A 13,795-nucleotide genomic window follows, 5' to 3' on the forward strand; every position below is an offset into this window, starting at 1 on the left:
GGCCTGGTAAGAGCAATTGCTTCATAATTAGGCTCTCAGGAAAGGAGCTGGGTTTTATAGTAAGATGTTTCTTTTAAGAAATGAGCTTTACCAGATGAACAGATTTCTGAACTTCATAGGTGGACACTTGGAATCCATTCCTGCTCACATGGAAGGGGTTTTCCATACACTAAACTATTTCCAAAAGCAGAATGCAGTGTCATAAAAGCATTGCAGAGTTACCTTGAAACTTAGGCACAAGATTTCACTGCTTAGGAATTAATTTTGAATAGTTGAGAGACAGAAGCTAAGAGGACCAAACACTAAGGCAGAAACTGAAGGAGATTCTTGGGCCCATTTGCAGATAAGACTTATTCTCAAATCCTATCTTGAAAACTTTTAAAACCTTTAAAAAACAGGAGTTTTTTATAGTATCCCAGAATTTTGGGAATCTATAAATAATATTGTATCCAAAATGTAGAATTAATTTCAGCAAAAAAACCCAGACCTAAGTAATATAAGCTGATAGATGTTAAGCTTCAATGTGTTGCAGAATTCAACTGTGTTTCAAAGCTTTTCTGCCAAATCTGTGCAGTGGGAAAACATACAGAATACTTCAAAATGCAAACAGAAATAGGCTTTAATTTATATTCATGCAACATCAAGAAAACAAACAGGTTTTGATTAATTTGAAAAAGGTCAGTATTCACTCTTTGTTACGTAGATCTAGAAGCTACGTCAGGATCAAGTATACTTAGGCCATGCTCAGAAGAGGCTTTTCGGAACTGCACTTACACCAGCTCCAGAGAAAGAGCACACACACTTCACCTCTCAGTGGAATAACCTATCTAGTTTCTCTCCAGCATGCTTCTTTGACATTTCTTTCCTTAGAATCTGTATTTTAGATTAAGTGACTTGTTCAAGTCTTTCTACCATAAGCTGCCCCAAATACTTCACATCTGCCCTCCTTCCACTTAGTGATTAATAACATCTCTGACCTGCATGCCAAAATATGCATGCCAAGATACAGGATCTTGCTGTTGTGCTGACAAATAGTATCTTACCACTAGCAGTCAACACACTCATGCAATCTTTTTCCTGTTTTAGGGTACTTTATGGCAGCAGGAACATGCACTCTGTGGTGCACTTTCAAAGGCATAGGGTGAGTTATGCATGAGAAGATAACAGCTCCCCTAGAGTCATCTGAGAGTTTCAAAAACTAAGCCTTTCCAGTCTGTGGCCATCGTGGCCTACATAAACCTGGTTTTCAGCCATTTCTGAGAAAAACTGTGCCGATGACAACATGGGAGGGGTCTTGCATATCAAATGACAGTCTGGTCATGGAAGCGGGCAATTAAGCAAAGATGTAGACATTTGGGTCCTGCTGTAGTAAATGGGTAAAAAAACTAGGTTTCCAGAATTCAGGATGGAATACATCATGCCCTGGAAGTTAATTTTTCTCTTCAGTGACTATAGAAAGAGTATAGATGAGTAGCTTAAATTAGAGGCTTAATTTTTGTGTGACTCATGCTCAGTAGTGTGAGTCCCACCTGAATGACAATGTTGTAAGGTTATTACTGATTTGCAGAGATGTATTTGGAGAAGGATTTCGGTAGAAGGAAATATGGGAGATGTCAAAGATGTCTTGAGGTAGAATATGGATATCAAATAAATTGTTCCTTGTGATGAGTGCTAAGGTTGCTGACTTAAAACTACAATGGAGAGAATCTCCCTTTTCTTCAGTCTTTGTCCCATACCAGTTAAAAAGGTATCCTGTTTGCTGCTGAACTAGAAGTCACGGACAGGAATAATGAAGCCCAAATGATGTCTGAAGCACCACTTTGCCATATACCATGGACTGTTCCTAATTTCCCTTCTGTACAACTTAGGGCAGAAAACAGATGAAAGAAAAGCCCATTGGGAGATACTAATAACTTCAAAGGTTTCTTACAGAGTTGTACTTCCAAGAATTTCATCTTAAGGCTGAAGTTTGCTGTACTCCTTTGGAGGGAAGATGTTTCAGCTTTCATAAAAGAAATATATAGTGTTCAGGTTGTATGTAGTTCAGTCTTGCAATAGAATGAAATATGGATGAACAGGATAATGACAATTTTGGGAAGGTATAGGTCTGTACTGCAGTACCTGAGAACATTTTCCAGCTGCCAATTCCAGGTGTGTTCCCATCCTGAATCCTGGCTTCAAGCTGGGATGAGATTTAAGAAAGCACCTCCTTATATATATTAATATATATTGTTTAATACATAGAGTGTGTTTTAATTGAGTAAAATGAAGTTTCACTGCATTTTAATTTCTCTCATACAATCAGCATCAACCCAAGTTATTTCTTTCCTAATTTCATTGCTTTTTGTTATATTGGCGCTGGAATAACTCCCATCACCACTGAGCATGAGTATTGTGCTGTCTCTCAATAGGGTCCCTTAGAATACTTTACTGATTAATTCAAAGCTTGACTTTCTATGACTTTTGCAAATGGATATGATGATTGTCATCCAAAAAACTATGTTTTGCTCATCCCATTGAAACAATCAGTAATGTGGGATTGACTGTAAGAGGTAATGGAGTATTCATTAGTGCTGATTCTGTTCACTTTTAGCTAAGAGAAATACTAACAGCATTTCATCAACCAAGGAAACTAAGGTGGTAATTTTACTGATGATCACTACAGAAGGTTAAAGGCTGACATTCTGGCAAATACTAATCTGCTGGGCAATCACCAGGGAAACTGTAGTGTTGCAGCTCCAAACAATGCAACTCTGTGGCTCAACTGGTCAGTAAAGTTATCTATAATAAAACACATGGAAAAAAGGGTGCTTTTTTTCAAAAATTGTTTGCTTCTTTCCTGCCTTCCTTCCTTCTCTCTCTCTCCCTCCCCTCCCCTCTCCTCGCCTTGCCTTGCCTTGCCTCCATAGCAATAAAGGTCACAAATCAGAAAAAAAGAAAACATTTCATTATTGCCAATGGAGGAAAAATGATAATTGTAAAAAAAATTGCCATTACTTTAGTATTTCCTTGGGTAGTTTAAATATTACATCATGAAAAGTTCAGAAAGCATGGGTAATTTTCAGCTTTAATTTTTCCAGTGTAACAGATTTTTCTTCTTGGAATTAAAAGATAAGGTATTAAAATGAAAAATCAGTGGCTGCAGTATAACCTCAATTATTTAAATGTCAGGGGAGACAGAAAACATTTGGACGACTGAAGTTTCAGATAATTATCAATATAGCTAATAGATATATTGGGAGACAGGGTGTACCATATAGTTCAAATTTGGATTACAGTAGAAACTGCCGTAACTAGTGCGTTATAATGGTCCATGTTTGACAGTATTGAAAATGGGTACTTGAAGAAGCCCCATGAGCTACTTATGAAATGTCAGGTATATATGGCAGACTTCTTTCCAGCATTTTCATTTTGAGATTTATGCCCTAAAATACAAGTATTATGTTCTTTATCCCTGTGTTTGCCAAAGCATCTATTAAAATCCTTACTGTCTGCATAACTGTTTGATTGCTCTTTAAAAAACTTGCAAAATTCTTTTTATCTGAGTACGATCTTGTGGTCAATAGGTTTCATAGGCTTCCCTCTTTCTTAATCCATAAGGATGCTGATGTCATTGTTGTCTCTTACCCTCCTACACTGCACCACTGTGAAAAGCCCACCTCTGTCCCTCGAGGACATCCCACAGGAACTGGGGGCTGCTCTTAGGTCCCCCCAAAGCCATCTCTGCTCCAGGCTGAACAAGCTCAGCTCCCCCAGCCTCTCCTCACAGGGCAGGTGCTCCAGCACCTACCATCTTGGTGGCCCACCACTGAGCTGGATCCAGTTTATCAATCTCTGTCTTGTACTGAGGGGCCCCAAACTGGATGCAATATCTAGGTGTGGTCTAGTGACTGCGGAGTAGAGGGTAATAACCAGTTTCCACAGTCTCTGTTCATGGACCCCAGGCTATCATTGGCCATCTTGCTCCCAGGACTCACTGCTGGCCCATGTGCCACTTGCTGCCCACCAGGACCCCAAGGGTCTTTCCCAAAGAGCTGCTTCTCAGGAAGTTGGCCCCAGGCTGTATCAGTTCCAGGGAAATTCCTTCCCAGGGACAGGACTTTGCACATGTTCTTGTTTAATTTCAGGAGTTTCCTGCCAGTCAATTTCTCCCACCTGTCCACGTCGCTCAGGATGGCAGCCTTGCCTTAGAGCAAATTGACTGTTCCCCCCAGTTTGGTATCAACTGCAGGATTTATGAGAGTGCAAATAATGTTATTATCAGGAAAAGAAGCATAGATTTGTCAGAAAAGGCAGATATATTTACTCAATAAAATTCTAGATAGTTTTTTTTTACATATTGTATTTTGAAAGGTTTTAACTAATCAGTACACATTGCATTCACCTAGAACAATGTCTCTGTATTTGGGTAGGAGAGGGGGAACATGCAGAGGCAACAGGTGAAAGGAGAGGCAGGTATTTTGAGATGGAGAATAATGCTCTTCTGTGCAGGGAAAAAAACCACACCCAAAACAGAAAAGCTAGTTTTCTCGGTGAGAAAAGTGAGGAAAGTGAAGAGCATTAAACTGTGATTAGCTAAGCCATTACCCCTTTCCCTGCTGCTTATTTCTATTTTTTTCACTCTCAAGCTCTTTAAGATGAGACTGATATCATTGCAACTGCTGTTTGTTATTATTTCAGTATTATAAAATGAAATTTTATAGAATATCTCTCAGCAGTAGATGAGTTTCAGGCTATTGGCAGATTACTCATAAGTGATGAGAAACAGTTTAGTAATAAGCTCCTCTTCAGCTAAATATAGCATATACATTTTATATACTGTGGCTGTAAACAGCATGTGGAGCGTAGAAAAACTGTTTAATATTCCAAATTTTCCTGCCAACTTAAAATTACAATGATTATGAACACATACTTACTTAAGCGGAAATAAATATTTCTGGTGATTGAAGTAACAGAAACATGTGAGACCACGAGCAGGATTTGATGCATGTGGAAACTCAACTGAATTTGAAGAATTATCTGTTACTCTATAAAAGGAGGATAAGAAATCAAGACATGGAAAGGGCTGAAGAATATCTATGTTTAGTTACCCTATCTGAAGTCTGTATGTGTGATACAGTTATATAGATAAGCTATATATGTTAATAGAATAAACCAAATAAACTTTGAACAGCATAACATTTTTTTCTTCTTACATGTACTACTGAAAGGTTTTCTCTTCTCAAGGAAGAGCATCCTTGAGCAAAAGATGGTTATGCAATACTTAGGTATTTATACTTTCCAAAGTAATCCTGTATTCACTTCATCACCTGTGTATAACATCAAGGTATCCAGGAGTGTCCCATAGTTCTTCATCCTGAATTGCACTGTAAATTTTTTTTCCCATGCCTTGTGAGGAAAAAAAAAAAAATCTCTTCTTTATATATATATGTATCTGAAGAAGATGCTGAAGGATGTATGTTCCTTGATGGATTTGGCTTGAGAAGGGCTCCATTAGCAGTTAATTTTATCTCAGCAGGACAGCCAACTCAAACTAAAATCACCAGTGCAACCTGCATTAAGGGCTTTTATTTATGGATGACAATTTGAGTTAGAGACAATACTTTAACCGTGTTTATCTCTATACTGAAGGCAATCCAACTTTTTATTTCAAATTTATTTATTTATTTTGCAAAAGAGCATTGAGCAGTCCATAAAGACAGTGCCATAGATTATTTTAGGGTGAAAGGTACTAAATATTACAACTCTTAGGAGTGAGATAATAAATAACTGTGCAGCCCTGTGAGTATTTTGGAGATGGGAACAATAGTACACAAGTAGCCTTCAGAGGAAGGTGAAGGATCTACAAGGGATTGCTGTTAAGAGTGGATTTTCTTTCTGAAAGAAGACAGCAATTTTTTAGTTTTCAGACCCTTTTTTAAAAATGTATTTAGTTTTGATTGTAAGCAAAGAAGCCTTCTTCATATGAGTATAATTTAACCCATTAAAAAGGAACAAACCGCACAGAGACTTATTTATGGCTCTTATGTGAAAAAAAAAATAGTAATTTTTTACACTGTAACAATGAAAATAAAAATTATCTATTAGGCTTTTACTAGAAACCTGCTGAGAGAGACAGGACTAAAAATAGAGCCAATTCTCCCTCCAGTGATTTCTTTCAGTGGATTTAGGTGACCCACCTAGTGGATGAGGGAAAGGCTGTGGATGTTATCTACCTTGACTTCAGCAAGGCCTTTGACTCTGTCTCTCACAGCATACTCCTTGAGAAGCTGGCGTCTCATGGCTTGGACAAGTGTACTCTTTGCTGGGTGAAAAACTGGCTGGATGGACGAGCCCAGAGGGTTGTGGTGAATGGAGTTAAATCCAGTTGGTGGCTGGTCACAAGTGGTGTTCCCCAGGGCTCAGTGTTAGGCCCCATTCTGTTTAATATCTTTATCAATGATTTGGACAATGGGATTGAGTGCACCCTCAGCAAGTTTGCAGATGACACCAAGTTGGGAGGCAGGGTTGATCTGCTTGAGGGTAGGAAGGTTCTACAGAGAGATCTGGACAGGCTGCATTGATGGGCTGAGGCCAACTGTATGAGGTTCAACAAGGCCAAGTGCCGGGTCCTGCACTTGGGTCACAACAACCCCACACAGCGCTACAGGCTTGGGGAAGAGTGGCTGGAAAGCTGCCTGGTGGAAAAGGACCTGGGGATGCTGGTTGACAGCCGGCTGAGTATGAGCCAGCAGTGTGCCCAGGTGGCCAAGAAGGCCAATAGCATCCTGGCCTGTATCAGAAATAGTGTGGCCAGCAGGAACAGGGAGGTGATTTTTCCCCTGTGTTCGGCACTGGTGAGGCCGCACCTTGAGTACTGTGTTCAGTTTTGGGCCCCTCACTACAGGAAAGACGTGGAGGTGCTGGAGCGTGTCCAGAGAAGGGCATCCAGGTTGGTGAGGGGCCTGGAGCACGAGTCTTATGAGGAGTGGCTGAGGGAGCTGGGGCTGTTTAGTCTGGAGAAAAGGAGGCTGAGGGGAGACCTTATCACTCTCTACAACTACCTGAAAGGGGGTTGTAGTGAGGTAGCTGCTGGTCTCTTCTGTCAGGTGGCTGGTGATAGGACGAGAGGAAATGTCCTCAAGTTGAGGCAAGGGAGATTTAGGATGGGTATTAGGAAAAATTTCTTTACTGAGAGGGTTGTCAGACATCGGTATAGGCTGCCCAGGGAAGTGGTTGAGTCACCATCCCTGGAGGTATTCAAAAAGCGCGTAGACAAAGTACTCCAGAACATGGTTTAGTGGGCATGGTTGATGGTTGGACTTGATGATCTTGAAGGTCTTTTCCAACCTAAATGATTCTATGACTCTATGATTATATGATTCAATATTTCTGATTGCTGCAGGAATTTCAAGTTAGAATTGCCACAAGAGTGACCCCCCCATGATTACATTTTTTATGTTTATTTCCAAGCTGTGCTTTGAAAAAGGTGCTAGTAAGATTTCTTAGGCTCTTGGGTTTCCTGAATATTTTAGATGAAAATCTTTAAATTTGCCATTGCAGGTTTCACTTACTTACAAGATGATACTTCCCCCTCTGTCTGTAACCCTGGGAAATGAAGTGTGACACTTCAGTTCCTTCATTACTTCTAGAAGTTCATCTATGTAATGACTGGTGCATATTCATGCATTCACAAGGAAGAGTACAGAAGCAGGGATGGTACTTCACTACACCACATTTTCCCTTCTAAACTGTCACTGATTCAACACCCTGACTTTATACCTGGGGAACATCATTCAGCTACAACTTCCAGTTTCTCAGTTAAGTAATGTAACACAACACAAGGTTAAGCTACTGGTAGTTAGAAGACACCTGTTGGAGCTGCCCGGGGGACAGTTTATTAACCTCCATTCTCTGGACTCATCAGAATTGGAGAAATTATATTCTGTCTGCTGGGCTACCAGATTCATCTGCATGTCATATTCCACCTAAAATTGGCATGAATTAAAAATAAGTGACTATAAGACAATTACTGTAGAGCTCACCTTCTATAAAAAGTACTGTTCATGACTAAAACAGACATACGGTATCTACCAAGGACTAACAGACGCTGGGTACATAGAAAATGACATCCCAAGACCAGAAGATATTTTTGTTTGCTCCCTGCTGCAAGTCTTACGCATTGCCACTCTACAGTATTCAACAGTCTCAGAATACCTACCAAGAAGTATTTTCTGAACTGTAGAGTACACACAACTACTTCAGCTAATTATGAACCTTAGTCTTTGATTTGTTGAGGGCCTGACTGAAAATCTTTTGGACATTTCCAATGACTCGATGCAGAGTTATAGACGGCTTTAGTGATGGCCTTTGTATAGCATTGTAAGTAGCTGCAGTGGTTCCTGGCTTCTTTGTTTGTTAATTAAGAATAAAAATTGTATCCTACTTTTTTAATATATTTGTCTAATTTTGAAATCTAAGTTCAACCTCACTTCTCTTCTATGGTGCTATATATTAATTCCCAATTAATGAAAGCTCTAGTGAAGCCAGCCATGGCGAGTGTAGGTCAGGCTATCAGTGAGTGGCTAGAAATACCAAGAGGAGTAAAAAATAATTATTTAACTAGAACAAAAATGTACTAAATCTTAGTAAAGGTAAAACTTAGCCATATGCAAAAATGGCTGAAATATTTAAAACAATATATATTTGGGGTTTTAAAAGAAGCAGGATAATGTATTCCAGTCTTACAGCAAAATACCTTTTCCTGCATATGTATCTAGGAAGGATATAAAAATCAAATGTACTACTAATAATGCACTATCATAGTCAAATTATGAAGTAAAAAACTGAGAAGTAAGTTTATCACATGATAGCGATTTTCTCTGGGGTTTCATTACTGTATATCATCATCTTGAAGAGCATCAAACAGATCTGAGTGCTGCTATTTTAGCCACCTTGAGTAGCACCTTCCTTTGCTCTTAATCCTATTGACATTTACTTGAATATTTATGGAGTAAGTTGCTCTCTGGTGTGCACAGTGATTTCAGGATCTACCCAGCAGATAGTGTGGAGCGAGCCATAAGCAGTGCTTGTTTTTCTGGTACAGTTCTTGCTCCTCAGCTGAAACAAGAGAAATCCCCTTCTTCCCCATGCGTGTCTGACTCACTGACGGGCCCAACCTGAAATTCTGAAATGTGATGTATTGGTCTCATTGGAGTTTCTATTTTAATGTCCTCACACAACCTGCTGAAGTTCAACAAGGCCAAGTGCAAGGTCCTGCACCTGGATCAGGGTAATCCCCAATATTAATACAGACTGAGGGATGAAGGAATTGAGAGCAGCCCTGCAGAGAAGGACTTGGGGATATTGGGACATGAAAAATTAGACATGACCCAGCAATGTGCGCTCTCAGCCCAGAAAGCCAACCATATCCTGGGCTGCATAAAAAGAAGCATGGCCGGCAGGTCAAGGGAGGTGATTCTAACCCTCCACTCTACTCTTGTGAGACCCCACCTGGAGTATTTTGTCCAGCTCTGGGCAAGTACAAGAAGGACATGGACCTGTTGGAGCGAGTCCAGAGGAGGGCCACAAAATTGATCAGAGGGATGGAACACCTCTCCTATGAAGAAAGGCTGAGAGAGTTGGGGTTGTTCAGCCTGGAGAACAGAAGGCTCCCTTACTGTGGCCTTTCAATATGTAAAGGGGGCTTATAAGAAGGATGCAGAGAGTCATTTTTACCAAGGCCTGTAGTTATACGACAAGGTGCAGTGGTTATAAACTGGAAGAGGGTTGATTTAGACTGGACATAAGGAAGAAATTTTTTACTGTGAAGGTGATGAGGCACTGGAACAGGTTGCCCAGAGAAGCTGTGGATGCCCCATCCCTGGAAGCGTTCTAGGTCAGGTTGGATGGGGCTTTGAGCAACTTGATCTAGTGAAAGATGTCCCTGCCCATGACAGGGGGGTTGGACTAGATGATCTTTGAAAGTCCCTTCCAACCCAAACTATTCTATGATTCTATGACTCCGTATGAGAGGACCAAATCAAAGTGCCATGAACAACCTGAATTATAAGAACTCCTGGAGCTTTTTAGAAAAAGGAGTTGGGGGAAAAAAACACAGATAACTGGAAAATTTGTCAAATCTGATTTTGAAGGAGGACTGAACCAAGGTTAAAGTTTGATGGAGGTACTCAGCATGTAAATTTCAGCTTAAATGCTTAGTTGGGGAAATCTTAGTAGTGACTGAAAACAGGGTCACAGATGGTAAATCATTAGACAACCTTATCCGTACTTAGCACATCCAGTTTCAGCTGCCAGGTCAGTCTCAACAGTCCTAATCATTTCCCTGGTTCTCCACTATTACTGTCAGAGGAACTTCATAGGGATAAACACTTTAAAGAGTATCCTACAATGGTATTGTTATAATTTTTATTTTCAGAGTAAGATTAACATGAGGCAGCTTCAGTCCTATTTTTCTGGTAGTACACAGGCATGTACAATGCAGCTCTGATGGTGCTACTCTTTCCGTGAGTGCAATTTAGCTGTCAAATTAGTTCACACAACTATGGAAATTTCCAAAGGGGAAGAAGGTAACAAAATAAGTAGGTTTGCCTGAACATTGCAGGAATAGTATATGGTCCCAGATCTATACTTGCTTTCAGTAGTGTAATGCAACTAACTTTAGTGGAAGGGTCATTCTGAAATTAAGTCATTCAACAAAGAGCAGGATTTTTATTTAGTTTTTTGTATTTGACAGCATAGACTCAGCTCTTTTCGTAATAACCCCTTTATTTCTATTCAAACTGGTTAAGTTCATCCACAATTTTTAAGAATGGCAATGTGCAGTTATTTGGATTTCTGCTAATTCTACCTTCTGATTTAGAGAATTTTTTACCATCTATTTCTTAGCCATCCAGAGTGTCTTTTCAACTTCTGATACTTTTTCTCACTATGCTTGTGTGCTTTCTTCCCTAGTTTCTACATTTTTCAGCAGCCATTGCAATATACTTGCCCATCCATTTGTCTTTGGAAAGATGGCCTCCTAAACTGCAGGGAGTTGTCAGTCTCCGCTTCTTGTGGACAGAGATCCTGAGATATGGCTTGGGGAAAATAGGCAGGCAGACAGCAGTAGTGATTGCTGCTTTTTTTTTTTTTTTTATATATACAAGCACTATTACGAGCTTCCAAAAGTGACAAGGGAGCTCTAGCAGCTGTCTCAGCTCTCAGCTCATGAGAAACCCTCAGCTTCTTATATATATCCTCATGCATGATCAGTAGGAAAGGCTAAGGTGTGAAACTTGGCAATGTTATGTAGCAGCTTCTGTAAGTTTGATGGTGGGAAGTATTTGCCCATACTGCTGTTCTAGATTCATACTCTGGGTACATTTACATGTAATGCTTACTTTTTGAGGTACTATTTCCAATTCTGTTTATCAGGATTGGAAATTAATCTCAGAAGGTCCAGGTCTACTAATATTAGTAGGACCCCTGCAGAGAGAAGAATCAGCTGTATTTATTCCCTGAATAACTCTTTGCTCAGTGCATGCTTTCTTCTCACCTTAGTCTTTGCTGAAACCTTTCCTGGCATTCCTGTAGTGTTATAGGCAGGGTGAAAGCCAGATTAGTTACGTAGCAAAAGCCAAACTAATCCTTGAGGGCCAAGTCTGCTTTGGCATGTGTTAATGGACTGCGTACAGAGCATGTTGCAGATGTGTGGGGAAGCAGACTGGAAAACGCAATGCTGTCAATAAAGCTGCAGAATTTGAGGGCTTCAGTGTTTCTCAGGCTGCCTTCATCCAGAGCCAGAGGGCTTCTGCAATTTATTTTGCTCCCACTTCCTCCTGAGGGACAACTTTCCTTAAAGAAAATCAAGGATAAGAGAGAGGTAAGGCCTCTCTGAAGAGACCAGAGGGATCAGTCTGCTCAACTTGATGCCTGAAGGTAGGGAATTCACAGTCAGGTAGCCTGCATAGTAGAGAGGCAATAATTCTTATTTGAAAATAACAGAGACAGGTGCAGTCAAAAGTCTGTAGCAATAGCATCTATTTGTAAATTATCCCTATACCAGGAAGAGCTACCTGCTAATGAGAAGTTGCAGACTCTTCACTGTTTTTTATGGTGATGTTTTGCTTTTTCTAATTCTCTACCTGATATACTTTTCTGGTAGAGCAAATAATAATTATGAATTATAATCATGTAACACTATTCTTATCCAACAGCAAACTCGACCAGGATAGTGTCAAACAAAGCTGCAAGCAATTTCTCATTTAGGAAAATAGAGTTTTCTGTATTACTGCTGTGGGAAAATGTTGTCATCTCTCAGCTGATGGTATACACTGTTCTAGATGTAATGATCTTCTTTAGTTATAACGGTGATGAACCACTATGCAATCGCATGTCAGGTTTTGACTGCACCTGTTTGCAAACTCAGGTAATTATGCTCCGTTGTCTAATTGCTTATTTTATGGATGTTTTGCGCACATGTTTTAAGCAATGCTATTTGATTGCAGATAACTAATGGTAGGGTTGTCTTCTCATTATCATACATTTGATTTGTCTGATTGCTGCAGGTGGAAACAATAGGTGATGCATACTGTGTTGCAGCAGGGCTCCATAAGAAAAGCCTTAGTCACGCTAAAGCCATTGCCCTGATGGCACTGAAGATGATGGAGCTATCAGAAGAGGTTCTCACTCCAGATGGGAGCCCTATTAAGGTAACCCCTTTGCTCTTTATTCTCAGCTAGTCAGTGGTATGTGGACCTGATTAATTCCATTGTGTTCTGTCAGTAGCAATCTGTTTATTGCTAGGAGAATTTAAAATCACATCAATATATCATAGTCTTTTTTGTGGATGTATATTTCACTGGTGCCCATCAACAATCATGTAAGCAATGCCTTACTTTAATAAGCACAATAGACCACACAGACTAGCTGTCGCCTTGTCGTATGCATTGAATGCCTATTTGTGGCTGGAGGGCATTAGATGCACTGCTGGAGCCCTTCTTCCAATTCAGTTTAGTCTGAGAAGATGACAATTCATATGATCCAGCACTGTCCCAAGCTAAAAGCCAAAGCAGAGTATGCGATGGCAATAGGGAAATTCGCTTCAGAAGTAGGCTCCTGATCTGAACTTCAGCACTAGTGTAGAGGTACTCAGAGAGTTCTGCGGCTCTAAGGGGCCATGTGCCTGTTTTCTAAATAGTTGTTGACCTGTATAAAAGAAGAATGTGTACACTGCCTGCTCTTTCCCCGTGTTAATGTGCATCCTTCCCACACTATTCCAGTTCCTTCTCCTAGATTGGCGCAGGGGGTAGCAGGAGGTGGAAAACCACATGTCCTTTTACACCATTTTAAAGTTCCACTGCTGTTCTGCTTCTTTTGATCTTATACCAACCTTGTAGCTACTGGCATTTGGAACTGGTAATGTTTAGGTAGGAGATGGAGATTCAGCAGGGAAGAAAAACCATGGATATATAGATGTGCCTTTCTTTTTCAAGGGTCAGATTACACATTGTTTTCATTATGTGTACTCACTCCTGTTTCTGGTTAAATTGTTCTTCCATAATACAGACCTTTTGTTTTCGAAGAAAATGGGGGTATTATGTAGAACAATTATTCAACACTGTCTAAAGCCTGTAACAAAAGCCATATGTAGCTGGATGAGAAGGCCAGACAGACTTCCCATGGGATGATTTACATCATGGTTGAAATGCACTTTGTAAACTGCAATTTGTCCTGTCTGTTAAAAAATGAGGGTTCCATCCAAAATGCCTTTTTTTTTTTTTTCAAAAATTGAAAGACTGTTTTGAAGGTTTAA

General features: G+C 40.1%; 1 protein-coding gene across 1 annotated transcript in view; it reads left to right on the forward strand.

The window, feature by feature from the left end:
* The window catches only part of GUCY1A2 (guanylate cyclase 1, soluble, alpha 2), a 147,337-nt gene that overhangs the window by 88,468 nt on the left and 45,074 nt on the right, over positions 1-13,795 (forward strand). The window contains exon 6 of the mRNA XM_010562129.1: positions 12,549-12,692. Coding sequence (XP_010560431.1) covers positions 12,549-12,692 — 144 coding nt within the window. The remainder of the gene's footprint in view (positions 1-12,548; positions 12,693-13,795) is intronic.

Source organism: Haliaeetus leucocephalus, unplaced genomic scaffold (assembly GCF_000737465.1).
Source record: "Haliaeetus leucocephalus isolate CR32 unplaced genomic scaffold, Haliaeetus_leucocephalus-4.0 Scaffold155, whole genome shotgun sequence".
Lineage (NCBI taxonomy): Eukaryota > Metazoa > Chordata > Aves > Accipitriformes > Accipitridae > Haliaeetus > Haliaeetus leucocephalus.